This window comes from Ovis canadensis, chromosome 1, assembly GCF_042477335.2.
Source record: "Ovis canadensis isolate MfBH-ARS-UI-01 breed Bighorn chromosome 1, ARS-UI_OviCan_v2, whole genome shotgun sequence".
NCBI lineage: Eukaryota > Metazoa > Chordata > Mammalia > Artiodactyla > Bovidae > Ovis > Ovis canadensis.
This window is the reverse complement of record NC_091245.1, coordinates 190726716-190744007: the sequence shown is the minus strand read 5'-3', so window position 1 is coordinate 190744007 and position 17292 is coordinate 190726716. Positions and strand designations below refer to the sequence as shown.

At 45.7% G+C, this 17292-nt stretch overlaps 1 protein-coding gene across 1 annotated transcript in view; it reads right to left on the bottom strand.

Moving 5' to 3' along the window:
* The window catches only part of PDIA5 (protein disulfide isomerase family A member 5), a 92319-nt gene that overhangs the window by 14948 nt on the left and 60079 nt on the right, over positions 1 to 17292 (bottom strand). Inside the window, exons 12-13 of the mRNA XM_069555642.1 lie at positions 2257 to 2327; positions 1565 to 1725 (exon numbers count right to left, since the gene is read on the bottom strand). Coding sequence (XP_069411743.1) covers positions 1565 to 1725; positions 2257 to 2327 — 232 coding nt within the window. The remainder of the gene's footprint in view (positions 1 to 1564; positions 1726 to 2256; positions 2328 to 17292) is intronic.

Sequence of the window (17292 nt, the reverse complement as noted above, 5' to 3'; positions counted from 1 at the left end):
AAAGAGGTAGGTGTGAAGAGCAACCTGCCTCCTGCACCAGAGGACCAGCAGAGAGAGCATCTCGTTCCTCTTGGAGATGAACCCCTGCTCCCTCTGGTCATAAGACAAGGCCTGGCTACTCTGAGCATCTACCCCTAGCGACCAGCAGGAGACTGGAGGGGCTGAGACCAGGACCTGACCTGTCCACTCACCTCTTGCCAGGAACCTCTCCTGAACTGAGTGGTAACTTTGCTCCTGTTCCATAAGCTGGTGTTTCTCAAAACCCCATCACTGATTTCTTTCATTTACATTTTCCGAATCAAGGGTTCAGAATTTGCACTTCAATAAGCATCCCAACACCAGGTAATGTTTACACACATCCAAGTTTGAGGACCAGTGTTCTGACAAAGTAACTGCCCCTGGATGCTGCTATTTCGCACAGTTCTCGCATCACTGGGTGACTCTCAAGTCTTGGTTCTCACGCAGGCATGATTATGCCACACCAGGGACCTCTGCAAAGGCTGGAGAGTGTCTTCTTTGACTTTACCTTTCCGTCAGTGCAGAAATGGGGCGGTATTCTCAAATATTCAAGTTATGTATGGGTGTGTGTCCCCGGGGGAGGGGTGAGGATAGGAGAAAGCACTTGCGGGGTGGCAGGGGGAGAGGCTACTAACTGCAGGTTCCAAAGTCCTCGAATGAATAATTGCAAGGCTCCTCAAGATGTTTTTTTGGACTTGCAGGCTGCCATGGAGTAAACTGTGTCCCCTACCCCAAATTCTTATGCTGAAGTCCTAATCCCAAATACCCTAGAACGGGACTGTATGTGGAGAGAGGGTCTTTAGAGAGGTAAGTTAAAATGAGGTCATCTGATCTCACGGGTGTCCTTTAAAGATGAGGAGATTAGGGCACAGCTGGCGGAAGACCATGTGAGAGAACACAGGGAGATGGCCACAGAGAGGCCTCAGGGAAAGCACCCCCCCCGCCCCCCCCCAGGCCCCGTCCCCGCCCCCCCCACCGCTGACATTTTATCTGCTCTCTAGAATTGTAAAAAAAAAAACAAAAAAGAAAAAAATTAACTCCTGCCAGTAAGCCACCCAGCCTGTGGTCCTGGCAGTGGCAGCCCTCACAAACTAATACCCAGACAGAGGGAGCTCTTCAACCCTTTCTTTTCAACCCCAAACCACCATGGGCCACCCCATGGACACTACTGAAGGCCCAGAATTGGGCCCCTGGAGTCCAGCTCTGGAATGTGAAGAGCTGGGTTTCCTTTGTTCACTCACAAGGAATGCAATAAAGTGTATATGATGAAACCTGGGGCTAGCACACTGGGGAAGGCTGTCCTAACAGAGAAACACATGGCTTCCTGCTGATGCCACCACACCTAGAAAGGCTACTGTAACCTGCTGGATGCAGACATGGGGTCAGCACACCCAAGGTGCCCTAAGGATTGGGAAGCCCTATCTGTCTTGGCTCCCAGGTGCTGAGCCAAGGTCAGCGGCTCCTAAGTTTACTTCATCTCCTCAAGGCCCTGTCCAGTGGCCGACAGCCAGGGACCAGCATGTGCTATCGAGACCATCAGACTCACTTTCGCATCCACTCAATGAAGCTCTTCTTTGTTCTGAGCGCAGGCACGGCATGCTTCTCTCCATTCTTAAAATATTTGAGCGTAGGAAACTCGGAGATGTGGAATCGTTCTGCCAGGGCCTTGTTGACGGTGGCATCGACAGCTGCAAGGACACCAGAGCTCTGGGACGGGGGAGAGGCCAACCATGCGTGACACCCTCAGACGCGGTGCTGGCAGAAGAGGAGCCCGGACGCCGGCCCCAGCCCACCCTGGGCCTGTCAGAACCTCACGGGGCGAGAACTCCACACATGTCCACCCGTCTCATCTGCGGCCTGAGATGAAGCCTTTTTATCACCCCCATCAATCAGGTGGAGTAGACTGCGGCTGTTCCCAGTAGGCAAGGTCCCACAGAAAAAGTGCCATGGGGCTTCATCCCAGAGCCCAGGGCCTTGGCAGAGGCCACCTGGATGGGTACCTCCAGTACATTTCTATGAACCAGACCCTATAGTCTGAGCATGCTCCACCCCTGGTAGGAGCCCCAACTGCTTGACTAGGACACATCTACTCGGGGACAGAGACGTCCTGCAGGGCTCCATGGAGCTGGCGAGCTGCTACAGAGCTTGCAGGGGAAAGCTGTCCTAATGGTTCGTATTACTGAATGATACAAATGTCGTAGAGAGCAACGGGGGAGAGGTTAGGGAAAGAAAGCTTACATCTCCTTCTCCGTGGAGGACTTCTGCTGCATTCTCAAACTCTGGCTTCATTTTCTTACAGTGTCCACACCCTGTGGGAAGAAATCAAGAGAAACCATCCCCATGGCATGGAGGCTCCAAGGGTGTCCCCTGCCTCCGGAAAACGGCTGGGTCCTAGTACTAGATATCAGGGGTACCCAGGAGAGAAGAATAACAGTACCAGCTCAGAGAAAAGAAAGCTTTCACCTGATCCATTGGGGGTGGGAGGGGCACAGAGGCAAAAATGAATCAACTACATCAACAATACTGGTGATATGTATATAGGTCCCATGTGCCAGGCACTGCTCTAGGTGACTATCTGTATGACAGCCCTACAAGGTCTGAACTACGTTATCTCCATTTTACAGATGAGAAAACTGAGGCACTGAGAGGGTGGATGACTGCTCAAGGTTACATATACAGCCACAGGTCACAGAGCTGGGCTGAAAGCCCAAGCAGTCTAGCTGGAGGCCACAGCCACCAGCAGCGTGTGCTTCCTAGCACCATGCAGGCAGAAGTGAGCTGGGCCCTGAACTGAGAATAAGAATTCACAAAAGCAAGAGAATGGGGAAAAAATCAAGTTCTGACTGTCCCCACAAGGGAGGTGGTATAATCTGACAAGCACTTGTCATTTCCAAACAAACCATTTTTCTCGGGATAGATTGCTTTGCTTTGCCCTCTTCTCCTTACAACCACTTGAATGCAATAATATTACAAATATTTGATACATTAAAATGAAGCATCAACTACTTTCTGTAGGTGATAACAGGACACTTTTAAATTGCTTTCATTTTAGCAGAAAGAAAATTTTCTAGCATCTCGGCAAAAGGGGCTACGAGGCCAGTAGGACCAGACTGGTTCAGGCTGGAGACTACTTTCAAGGGAAAGCTGGCTGGGGTGGGTACACACAGACAAGGCTAACTGGATACAGGGGTGCGACCTGGCCTTCTTGTGGTATGTGCTACTGCTTGAGATGCAGAAAAGCAGTTCTAAGACATAAGCTTATAATGATAAAGGGGAACTTCAAGAAACATCTCAAATAAACAACCTAATCTATCATCTAAAGGAATTAGAAAAAGAAGAACAAGCAAACTTAAAGGTCAGTTGAATGAAGGAAATAACAAAGATCAGAGAGGAAATAAATAAGACAAAGACCAAGAAAACAATACAAAAGATCAATGAAACCAAGAGTTGGCTTCTTAAAAAAGATAAACAAAATTAATAAACCTTAGCCAGGCTCACTAAGAAAAAAAGAGGACTCAAATAAATGCAAGAAGAGAAATAACAACCAGTTGTCAGAGATATGAAAAAATCTACTATGGTTATACACCAAAACCTAGAAAAAAATGAACAAATTTCTACAAACATAATCTTTGGAGACTGAATCAGGAAGAAATAGGCAATCTGAACACATTGATCACTACTAGTGAAGTTGAATTTATTTAAAAAATCCAACAAAAAAAAACTTTCAGCAAACAGAAGTCCAGGACCAGATGGCTCCACAGGGTAATTCTACCAAACATGTAGAGAAGAGCTAATATCTATTCTCAAACTAGCTCCTCAAAATGGAAGAGAATGGAACACTCCCAAATTCATTCTACAAAGCCACCATCACCCTGATACTGAGACCAGGTAAAAGCACTACAAACAAACTGCAAACTGATTTTCTGATGAATATAGATGTAATATACTCTCTACAAAATATTAGCAAACCAAATTCAACAATATATATAAAGAATCATACAGCATGATCAAGTGGGATTATTACAGGGATGAAAGGATGGTTTAATATCTGCAAATAAATCAATATGATACAACATATTAACAAAAAGATCATGTCAATAGATGCAGAAAAAGCATTTGACAAAATTCAGTGTACATTCTTGATAAAAACTCTCATCAAAGCTGGCACAGAGGCAACACAGCTCAACAAAATAAACACCATTCATGACAAACTCACAGCTAACATCACACTCAGTGGTGAAATGCTGAAAGCCTTTCCTCTAAAACCAGGAACAAGACAAAGATGTCTCGCACCACTTTTATTCAACACAGTCCTAGCCATAGCAATCACACAGTAAAAGAAATAAAAAGCATTCAAACTGGAAAGGAAATAAAATCATCACTATTTACATATGACATGAAACTACATTTAGAAAACCCTAATGTCTCTACCAAAAAAACTGTTAGAACTAATAAATGAGTTCAGTAAAGTTGTAGATATAAACTTAATACACAGAAATATGTCGTCGTCTTTATACGAATAACAAACTATCAGAAAGAAAAAGCAAGAAAACAATCTTGTTTAAAAACTGTACTGAAAAGAACAAAATATCTAGGAATAAACTTAAGGAGATGAAAGACCTATATTCTGAAACCATAAAACAATGATGACAAACTGAAGGTGGTACACAGAGATGGAAAGATGACCTGGGTTTGTGGATTAGAAGAATTAATTACTTAATTATTAAAATGGCCATACTACCCAAAGCAATCTACAGGTTTAATATAATCCCTATCAAAATGCCTATGACATTTTTCACAGAGTTAGAATAAATAATCCTAAAATTTATATCGAACCACAAGAGACCCTGAATTGCCAAGGTCATCTTGAGAAAAAAGAACAAAGCAGCTGGAGATATCACATTCCCTGACTTCAGACAACACTACAAAACTGCAGTAATCAAAACACTATGCTAGTGAAACAAAAACCGAGATCAATGGAACAGAATAGAGATCCCAGAAATAAACCCACTTAGGATCAATTAATCTCATCTATGACAAAGGAGGCAAATTTATACAAAGAAAAAATGACAGTCTCTTCAATAAGTGGTACGGGGAAAACTGAACAGCTGAATGTTAAAGAATAAAGTTAAAACATTTTATCACACCATATATGAAAAAAAACCCCAAACAGAGTCAAGACCTAAATATAAAACTTCTAGAATACAAGTGGAACACTGACAAATTGTAGTAAAACTTGTTTGGATTTGTCTCCTAAGGCAAAAGAAATAAAAGCAAAAATAATCAAATGGGACCTAATTAAACATAAAAGCTTTGTGTAGCAAAGTAAACCACTGACAAAATGAAAAGACAACCTACTGAATGGAAGAAAATATTTATAAATGATATGACTGATAAGGGGTTAATATACAAAACATAAACAGCTCATATCACTCAAAATCAAAAAGAAACAATCTGTTAAAAATGGGCAAAAGACTTGAACAGACATTTTCCCAAAGACATTGCTAATCATTAGAGAAATGCAAATCAAAACCACAATGAGATACCACCTCACAGCTTTCAGAATGGCTCTCGTCAACAAACAATGAAAGTTGGCAAGAAGTAGAGAAAAGGGAACCTTGGTACACCATTGAGAATATAAATTGGTGCATTCACTATGGAAAACAGTATGGAGGTTCCTCAAAAAAACTAAAAATAGAACTGTCAAATGGCCCAGAAAGTCCACTTCTGGGTATATATTTTGAAAGAAAAACAAAAACCCCCCACTAATTTGAAAGGATATATGCACCCCAATGCCCATAGCAGCATTATTTACAACTGCCAGGATATGGAGGCAACTTGGCCACCTCATGCGAAGAGTTGACTCATTGGAAAAGACTCTGATGCTGGGAGGGATTGGGGGCAGGAGGAGAAGGGGACGACAGAGGATGAGATGGCTGGATGGCATCACCGGCTCGATGGACGTGAGTTTGAGTGAACTCTGGGAGTTGGTGATGGACAGGGAGGCCTGGCGTGCTGCGATTCATGGGGTCGCAAAGAGTCAGACACGACTGAGCGATTGAACTGAACTGAAGTGTCCTTGAACAGATAAATGGATAAAGAAGAGGCAGTACATGTATACAATGGTATATTATCCCACCATAAAAGTAATAAAATTCTGCCATTTGTAACAATGTGTATAGATATAGAGGGTACTATGCTTAGTGAAGTCAGACAGAGAAAGACAAATACTCTATGTTAATCAGTTATATGCGGAATCTAAACAATAAAAGAAGCAAATGTTTATAACAGAACAGAAGCAGACTCACAGATAGCACAAACCAGAGGTTACCAGTGGGGCGAGGAAAGGGAAAAGGGGCAAGATAAGGCTATGGGATGCAAAGTTACAAACTACCATGTATAAAATGAGCAACAAGGACAGAGCACAGGGAAGTATGGCTCTTGCTTTGTAAAAGCTTTAAATGGAGTACAGTCTATAAAACATTGAATCACTATGTTGCATACCTGAAACTAATATAACACTGTAAATCAACTACACTTTAATTAAAACAAAGAGAAAGAACTGGGACAAAAAAAGAAAGGAAGAAGACACACACCAGTATTATCAGAGGAGCCCTCTCACACACACCCCCTCCTCCCCAGAAGCCACTGGGCTGTATAAACAGCTTTCCTGCCTCCATCTGAGCACTTTGGCTAGGACAAAAGTTCCTCTTTCCTGCAAGGTCATTCCTGCAGAGCTCAGCTCCACGTGGCCTTGAGACACACATTCGATTTCTGTCTGTTTCAGCTTCCTCAGTCTACGCACTTTGTTCCTCCCAGTGACAGAGGCCCCACAGTGTCTACCCTAGCTGCAACTCCCCAAATACAAATGCACACACACACACACACACACATATATAACAGAAAATACAGGGACCCTACAGTGTCTACCCTAGCTGTAACCCCCCAAATACAAATACACACACACATATAACAGAAAATACAGGGGCCCTACAGTGTCTACCCTAGCTGCAACCCCCCAAATACAAACACACACACACACACACATATATATAACAGAAAATACAGGGGCCCTACAGTGTCTACCCTAGCTGCAACCCCCAAATACAAATACACACACACACATATATATATAACAGAAAATACAGGGGCCCTACAGTGTCTACCCTAGCTGCAACCCCCCAAATACAAATGCACACACACACATATATAACAGAAAATACAGGGGCCCTACAGTGTCTACCCTAGCTGCAACCCCCAAATACAAATACATACACACACATATAACAGAAAATGAGGGCCTGTGTTGTCAAGCCCTCCTCTGGAGAGTGCACTCTGGGGAAGCCATGAGATGACTCGATGGATGAAATTCACTGATGGAATCCAGCCCAGGGAGTGGCCACAATTCTCAGCTGCACTAACATGTTGGTGCTTCTCAAACGAGCCCGAGGAAGAGGGACACCTGTGGGTTCATGGTCTGACTAGAGTCCACTTGGGACCCCAGTGAACCATAGAGGTATCAAAGTCATCACAATATTAAAATATAAGAACATTATTCTCCAGAGCTGAACATTTAGTATGATCAGAACCCATATGCACTTTATAAACAATTGAGCTACAAAAGTATCTTTCGTTTTGTTTTGGTAAACTTCGTTTGGAACTGAAAATGTGATTTCCCCACAGAAACAATCTTCTACACAGATTCTATGTAGAGCCTCAAGAAAGACCACAAAAGCCCATTTAACAGGATGTTCCTGAAGCATGTAGGGCACAGCATTATTTCTGTTTAAAGCATGCAGCCCATAGTCCAGCTTGGGACTCCCGCACGGGCCTCTCCCTGCAGGCAGCAGCTGCCAACAACAGCCAAACAGAGAGCATCCTCCTCTGGTCTGGGTAGACTCTGGGCTTTCTGGGGTCACTAACATTCTTGAGAATTTAATGAAAACTTCTCTTTCACCTCTCCCATATGGATGCACATATAGTCTATATTTATGAATAACTTCAGAGGGCTCTGAATGTCCTGACTGGTTCACAGACCCCTGGTCTTACAAGAGGCCAAGACAGGGAAGGGCTGACTCCGAGGCAGTCACTTTCCCGTAGTGGCAGGGGTAGAACAAGGAGCTGTCTACATAGGTGTTAGACTGAGGTTCCCTTCCATGCGGATCCCCATGTCTAGAGTAAATCAGATATTCTAAGGAGGATTCTACTGACTTAACATGAATTATATTGACTTAAAAAAAATTTTTTTTTGATCTGACTAAAATAAAAGGAATAAATCTCTCTCTGGGGTTTACAGTCAGGAGGGCCTACAACTCTTAGAGAAATCCACAGGCCTGCCTCCAGGCTGAGAACTCCCTGCACCCTGCCCCGACGTGACCACCTCCTCCCCGCCACTACCCGCAACTCCCAAGCTGACTTCCCCTGGGGTGGAGGGGGCTCACCTTGCATGAAGAGACATGGAGAAAAAGAAGCTCAGAGGCTCTGCCCCTGCTGTGGGGTCTGACACCCAAGAGTTCTCTCTGCCTTTACCCAGAAGAGCAGAAAGAACGAGGCCTGGGCAAGCCTCAGGAGACTGGGCTTCCGGCTCCAAGAGGCCTCCACGGCAGGCAGGAGGGGCAGGAAGGGGATGCTCCCCTGACCACCCCCTCCTCCACCAGGATAAGAATGTGATGTCAGGCAAGTGCTAGCAGGGCCCATGCTTAAGGTGGGCAGTGGAACTATGTGAGAGTGAGAGCAGAGAAGACAAAAAAGACAAAGTCACTCACAGAAAACCATTTTTTCTTTCCAAAATGTACCAGTCAATGAGGCAGGACCCCTGAAGATCAGCGAGTTCACCCTCATACTTTTGACAGACTCAGTCCTTTGATGCTACTGCTCCCTGGGGAAGCACACGGACTCCACATCGCCTGCCAGCCTCTATCAGCGGCAGGCTGGAGGTGGACTCCTGAGATGGAAAACTAGCTCACAGGGAAGAGGAGCTGTGATCGACCCGTGAGGCCTGCTCTAGACATGGGGGGGTGGGGGGTGGCTGGAGGACACGCAGAGGTGACAGACTCTGTGGCGTGTACACACAGCTCTCCTGAACCTCCAGCCCCGTCTGTAGGACTCTACCAAGTAATAAAAGGGCTCACTCTCTCTGCACTGGCCCTCCACACACTGTCTCCGCAGCCTCACGAGACACAGGATAGAGATCCTATCATCAGAAATGACAGCTCTGGGAGATGAAGTGATAAACTGGGGGTGGGTTCCCGGGGCCACAGACAAACAAGACGGGATTACAAAGTAGGATTAGAAGGCTTCTGGCTGGGGCACACTGCGACCACACAAGCCAGTCTTTTTCCCGAAGTTCTGTCCACAGCCCCCAGCTCACTCCATCAGAGCCTCAGCCCTGATGAACAAGGCCTCTGCAGACCAAGTGTCCACGCCAGCTCTGGCCCAGACTTTGACTCTCCCAGTTCACTTCAGCTCCACTAGACCACCTATTTCTCTTCTACTCTTAAAAGACGGCTTATTCATATACTCCTATGGTAGTTCATTTTGCAATGCCCTGTGACTGTTAGACTGTTGTCTCCCGATATTTAGGGGGTGACCAGGGCATCTTTTCAAATCATAAATCTTATCAAATTCCCTTGGTCAAAACTTTCCAATGGCTTCCATCACAAGTAGATTGAAATCCAAACTCCCTCCCACAGCCACAAACTCCACATAATCAGACCTTCCTGCCTCCAACCTCAACTCAGGGAGTGTCCCTCTGTCCTCTACACTGCAACCCTGTGACCTCTTTCTGTTTTCCTATCTCAGCAAGCTCATTTCTACCCTCACAGCTCTTAACGAGCTATTGCCTGGAACACGATCTTCCCCCAGGTCTTCGTATGGCTGACCGCTTCACATCACGCAGGCTTTAGCTCACATTTCACTTCTACAGAGAAATTCCCTGACCACCTAACCCCAGGGAGCCTCAACCCATCACATTCACTTCCAACAGCCTGTTTATTTTCTCGACTGTTCTCCAAATAGCTGGAGTAATCTGCTTACTTGAACCCTCCAATCCCCCAACTGGGATGAAGCTCTGTACAGACTGATCTCACTTAGTCTCACTCCCCACCACATCTCTGGTACTGAAGATGACATCCCACACACACTTTGTGAGTGAATGGCTGTGTTGTTCAGGTTTAGAGCAGTGCATACAAGGTTGAACTGAATCATTCATGCCTGGCTGAGGAGGGGATGGTCAGGAGAGCACCCACTTTCTTTTGGGGGCAAAAGCCACACCAGTTACTAGGTTGACTAAACCTCTATTTAGTAAAACCAGCAGCTATGTCATTTACAATGTGCACAGCCTCACCCCTCGCCCCCCAAATTTACACACTTCCGTGCTCCTTACTAGGTCTGGAAAACATCTTTGGAAATCTTCAGTATCTCTAGATGTTGTCCTGAAGTTTCCCATTCATTTCCAAGAGTTCTCCTGATAGCATTACTGGTTTTCACTACTAGCCGCTATTCCCTCTGCTCCCTGAACAAGATACAAAGGCTAAGCAATAAACTTCTGTAAACAGTTTGGGTTGAGGAAACCAGCCAGGCCCCTGGGAGGAGAGCTGTCTGGTTGGGCAAAGGTCTCCCTCGCTGGCAGCGCCTGCCCTGGGGAGCTGAGGGTGTGAGTGGTGACTGCCGGGACCCCAGCCTCCAGGACGGCTATGTGGATGGGACAGTGAGAACTCCGGCCCGTTGCATTTTACTGTCCTGACTGCGATTTGATGGGCTATTAAGTTTTACTGCCAAACTTCCTTGTTGGGTTTTTATCAGCTGTGTAAGTACACTTACTCCGATTTTCACGACCTGGCAAAGAGGCTGCCCAGCAGCTCCGCGACCACACTCTTTTCTGGCTGTAGGAATGCTGGCCTCCTGTCAACCTCAGGCCTTCGCATTCCTCTGGATTCCATTAACTTCAGTTACACCTAGGATTTTATTACAGACCAGCAATGGAGACTTTCCTAGCTCTTGTAACCAGAATCTTCCAGAGGACCAGATTATTCTAGAAAGCTCCCTAGTACCTGGCAGTCGATAGGAATCTGGATTTTCCTACCCACATTCCTGCTGCCTTGCCTGGACCTTGGCTTGGACAAGCCAGGGAGATGGGGCTCCTAAAGATGCTAGCAGAAACACTAATGCTTTAACATTGTTACAGCCCCCCACCCCCACCCCAGAGAGACCTCAGGGCTCTTTCGAGGCTTCCAGCTGTACCTGCACCAAAGCTAACTGTAGACACGCAGACACTCTGGGGCAGACACATCCTGATGAATGGCTCATCTTTCTCGTTTAAAGAGAAAGCATGGGATATTTTTTCCCCCTTTCTTTACATTATTACAAAATGTAAATAACAAGCTGTAAAATTTTTTCTTCCAGGCTTCTATCCTAAGGAAATAATCTGACATGTGGACAAATATTTATACATGAAAATTGCCCTCTGCAGCATGATTTATAAGGGGAAATACAGTAAACAACTCAAACCTCCAATATTATGGGGCTGGTTAGGTAATTTATGGTGCTATTATATAATGGAATATTATGTGACCACAAAAGCATGAACAAATAAGCATTTTTAATAACATTATCTTGTATTATCTTATGTTAAGAAAAATATAAATGAAAAAGCATGGAAAAAAGAACTTAAAATGAAATGCCTTCCTCTCCCCTGGCAAAACAAATGAAAAATCCAGATGAATTAAAAAAACAAAATGAGAAAAACAAAAATATCACAAAATAGATGCGTGCTAAGTTGCTTCAGTCTTGTCTGAATCTTTGAGACACTATGGACTGTAGCCTGCCAGGCTCCTCTGTCCATGGGATTCTCCAGGGAATCCTGGAGTGGGTTGCCATGCCCTCCTCCAGGGGATCTTCCCAACCCAGGGATGGAACCCGCATCTTTTGTCTCCTGCACTGGCAGCTGGATTCTTTACCATTAGCACCACCCAGAAGTCTTAGGACACTATTTTTATATCCCGGGGATGGATATCCCAGAGGTCAAGAGGGAAAAGGCAGGTTCTCAGAGGGCTTGGTCCTTGCAGGCTGTGGCCCCTAGGACCTGGATTTTTCCCTGGCCCTACCTTTTTGGCTAATGTGACCTCTGGCAAACTTCTCAACCTTTTGGTGCCTCCCTTTCCTAAGCTGTAAAATGGAGATAATCATGATACCCACTTCACAGGACTTGTTGTGAAGTAAATGAGTTCATATATGGCAAGTGCTTAGAACAATGCTTGATCCACACCAAGTGCTCTATAAACATTCTAGCTTGTATGTGACTATAAAAATGTAATGCTGTTGTACAATGAAAAGGCAGCATAGACAAAAGTAAGCAACAGACCAACAGGGAACATCTGGAACACAGAAAACAGATAAAAATGAATAACCCTAAGTATGGAGCTCTAGGTCAAGAAGAAAAAGACAACCCACAGAACAACGGCCAAAGGGAATGAACAGTTGGTTCACAGAAGAAATACGAAAGGCTGATTGCCGCATGAAGGGATGCTCACTTCCCTGGAGGCCTGGGAGCTGTGGACAAGTTGTCCCCTTGCCCCCATCTAGCAGGAATGTAAATGGCTGACAGTATTCAGGGCTGGCGAGGATGCAGGCTCTGTCACGCACTGCTCACCGGGTGTGGTGAGCCCTTCCTGGAGAGAAGTAGGCGGCATCCATCAAGGCTCAAGCACACTTACCACAGGGCCTAGCACCCTCCCTTCCCGGAGCTAACACCTCTCCACAGTTAGACGTGTTCCCTGCTACATTTGTTTATAAAGGTTTACTGCATTGTCTGGACAAATCCTGGAGATAGATGTCTGTGATGGGATGGTTTAAAGTCCATAGCATATATAAATTATAAAATACTATTTATTAGTTTAAAAGATTGTGGTAGATTTGTATGCTAACATCTTACATTTACACAAAAATATATTCAAGACCTATATACTGATAAGTGAAAAAAATGCAACTCACAGGAAAACGGGTAAGAAACAATCCCCGTTGTTCAGGGAGAAGCACAGGAGGAAAAAGGACAGCCAACGGTCAGCACTGGTCAACCCTGAGAAGGGGGGCCTGCTTACACTATATTCTATGTATCCCTTGAACTCTGTGCCCCCAATAACAAGAACGTTAACATTGTTCTTAAATTATTTGTGCCCTTAAAAAATAAGAGTGATCGCATAAAGGAGTTTTATAGCAAGATGGTTACACAAATGTACATATATTAGGAAAAAAAGTCAATTTAACTTTATGTTAATTTTTTTTAAGTTGAAAACAAGGGAAAAATAAAAAAGAAAAAGCAACTAGAAAGAATGATGACAAAAAAGAACAAAGTGGCTGCTTCTGAATAATGGGATTATACATAGTTTTTTTCCTTGTTTATATTTATCTGTACTGTCCCAGGGATCACATATTACTTGGAGTAGACATAAATGAAGGAAGAAGCAGAAATTCTGGAGTCTGACAGGGGTCTGATGCTAAATCCAGACAGGCAGCCCAGCTCCTGAAGGCAGTCCGGGCCCAGAATCTCTGGCACACACCTGCTACTGGGAGTTATGGCAAAGAAAACCTCTCATCCTGGGCAGCCTGCTGCCAAGAAATGGGGCAGAGCTGTGGGCAGGCTGCCCCTGCCCTGGGGAAGGAGCGGCAAGGGTGCTCTGATTCCCCAGCAGCTTCTCCTTAGGCCCCAGGACACCCATGGGAGAGACAGGCTGCTCCTCAGGCCCCCTCCTTGGAGCCCCACTTTGTTCCTTCTATCTCCCCATGTGAGTGATAGTCACTGTGGGGGGTGGGGAGCATTATAGCAGCATGTCCTTCCCTGCGTTAGCAGGGCTGCAGGCACAAGGAGAGGGAGGAGCTGGTAGACATCACAGCGGCAAAGCAAACGGTGGAGAGAGATGAGTGACAACGGGCAGTGACTTTTCTCATTCAGAATGCAGCAGGAAGAAACACAAGGCACCACGGAGCGCTGGCTGCGGGGGTCCTGCTACCTCGCCCTCTTCAGATACTATTTACTGCTCTGCAGACCAGGGGACTGGGCCTGGGGCCGTGACCTCCCCCCAACCACTCAGAGCCCCGTGTCAAGGGCCATATGGACCGCAGAGGGGACTGGGCTCTATCCTTGCCCCACATGGGGCACGACCCCTCTAGGAACCCACTGCTCGCAACACACTGTTCCTTGGAGGTGGCCCAGGACCTGGACAGTGAGCTCTGGGGGCACACCTGCTTGTGAATCTCAGTACCCCCTGTCCCCTTGTTGTGACTGTCCCCTCGTTGTGGCCAGGCTGAGTTTATTTGTTCAATGACAACTCAGGCATCGGGAGTAGAAGCTGCAGAAAGATCTGTGTGGGATTTCTCCAGGACTCCAGCTGGGAGGGAGATGGAGGAAAAGGCTGAGATGGGAATTGCACGGCAGAAAAGCTGGAAAAGAGGGTAAAGAAGCAGGGCGTCCATGGAGGTGTTTGATAATCCCAGGCGCCTCTCCTGCCAAGAACCCAGGAGTGCAGTTCTACAGGGACTTGATGAAGGTTCCAGGCAAGTGGGACTCTGACAGAAACTAACACTGAGCACTTCCTCCGTACAGAAATAACACGACAAAGAGGGACCACAGCTCTTCTTGGGAATCTGTATCAGGATCAAGGTTAATCTTCTCTGTACTTTCCTCTCTTATCCCTTTATAAAGCATATATGCACTCCCTTTTTAATTAGCAGAAAATCATAAAGATAAATTCAGCTTTATAATTTGACTTCCAGTATTTCAGTCTGTGGGGATCTTTTCAAATCTTCATGCAGTTGCTCAGTATTTTAACTAGCTTTCCTTTCTCTAATTCTAACCCTCGTAGATTTGAAAGTTTGCTTTTTTTTAAAATAATTTCAACAAAACTGCTGATTAAAAAACAAGTAGCACCCTCTAGACAGAACCAGGCCAGACTCACAGTCACATAGCACCAAGGGGAGGTGTTCCCCTCAGGGTGGCCCCACCCCGCCCAGCTCTCCCAGTTGCACTTGGGGAAAATAGCAACTCACTTTTGATAATAGAAAGACACACTAATCCATCAACCTGGCAATCCTATACCAAGAAACAAACCAAGCTTATATGACAATCCTGAGTAGAATCCATGGTCTTCTATGTTGATAGATTCCAACTAGTGTTCCTAGGTCTCCAAAATGGTCTGTTTCTTAACCACTCCCTAGATGGTCTGGGATTGGCACCTGTAACACTGTGATTTCCAGAAGTCATGTTTTATTTAATATTTGCTTGGGAACTCTGAGGCAGCAGTGCAATCTCTGGCCTCCTGACATTTGTCCTTTTCTCTAGGTCCCTCGAATATCACAGAAGCGGTCTCCTGATCAGGGTGGGTTCTCGGGAGCACTCCAGCAGAAGATACACACAGCTAGGCAGCTAGGGGACCCTGCTGTCTGTTAATCTCCTGGGCTCAGATTCCTCTCAAAACCATGTGCATTCCATCCCTTCTAAAGCCCAGGCACCTAGATAGAGAAGGAGAACTCTGTAGAGAGATTATTTAATGTGGAGCCACACGCATCAGATGTAATTTAAACAGGCAGTTCCTCAGGGAGCTTCACCTTGGGCTTCTGCCCTGGTCCTGTCACTCTGATAGTCCAGCAGAAACACACACACACACACACACACACACACATGTGCACGCGTGCGCAGGGGACAGGCAAACACCTTGTTAGAGAATGTAGGGTCTATGATCTGCAGACACCTAACAAGCGAAACTCCAATTCTTTGGCCATCTGATGTGAAGAGCTGACTCATTTGAAAAGATCTGATGCTAGGAAAGATTGAAGGCGGAAGAAGGGGACAACAGAGGATGACATGGTTGGATGGCATCACTGACTCAATGGACATGGGTTTGAATAAACTCCAGGAATTAGTGATGGACAGGGAGACCTGAGGTGCTGCAGTCCATGGGATTGCAAAGAGTCGGACACGACTGAGCGACTGAACTGAACAAGCGAAATCTCAGCTCTATTCATTTGTTAAGTCTGAAGCTGGAACAGCCTCAACAGGGCTGGTATTCATAATACTCATTCACAATGACTAATGGGGAAACAAAAGGCTGCCATCTGGTTTCTAGTTCTCATTTTCTAATTTAGCTCTCAACAACCTCATTTGTTCGTTTTCTCATTTATTAAGCCCTTACTCTATGCCCACAGATGACTTAGATGGGGAAGTGATGATCACTCTGGTTCAGGGAGCCAGGTGGGTGCATTGCAAGGGGAGAGGGCAGGGAAGAACTCCGACAACCAGGCTCCGGGGCCCAGACCCTGCCAGCATCTGCTACTACAATGAATTCCTTGCAACCTAAGAGTACAAGAAAGAATACAGACAAAAATTTTCCCGGTTTGCAACCAGGGTTCTATTTTTTTTTTTTTTTTTTTAAAAAAGGGCTTAATAAACAATTGGGTTTCCCTAGTGGCCCAGCAGTAAAGAATCTGCCTGCCAGTTCAGGAGATGTGGGTTCGATCCCTGGGTTGGGAAGATGCCCCGGAGGAGGAAATGGCAACCCACTCCAGTATTCATGCCTGAAAAATTCCATGGATAGAGGAAACCTGGTGGGCTGCAATCCAGGGGGTTGCAAAGAGTCGGACATGATTTACGGACTAAACAACAACTAATAAACAATTATTAAACAATTCCAATCTATCAGGTTCATGTTGTTAAGATTCATCAAAGGGGACACATACTCTTCATGCTGTGATGCATAAGGCACTGTTCAAACCACTCTGTAATATTCCAGGAGCCAGAGTAGAGGGCTCTCTCTGGCACAGAGTAGAAGCACCAACACGCAGGGTGAAGTTCCCAGGAAGGAACTGAAAACAGTGAGCCCGGGCTCTGCCTCTACCACTGGGGCAGGAACTGGGGCAGGGTGAGTTCAGCTCTGGATGCAGCCTGACTTCCCGTAAGACTTGCTTTCAATAGCAAATCTGAGACTGGCCAGGAGAGTGTATCTCAGCAGGGAGAGGGCTGCCGTGCTACCTGGCGGGTGTTCATTCATCAGGGTTCCTCCAGCCACAGGGACTGAGCCGTGGCAGGGCTGGGGTGACATGCTCCTAGGGCCCTCTCTGTCACTGCCCTTAATCAGAAGCCCTTTGAAATTTGGGGGTTTTAAGGGTTTTAGGGGGGTCATTTTTCAGGAGAAAGGCCAATAATTTTCCTTTGGATTCTCTTCAGAATTTGGCACTTATAAAACGGACTTGGGGAAATCCCCAGGAGTGGTCTACTTATGAACA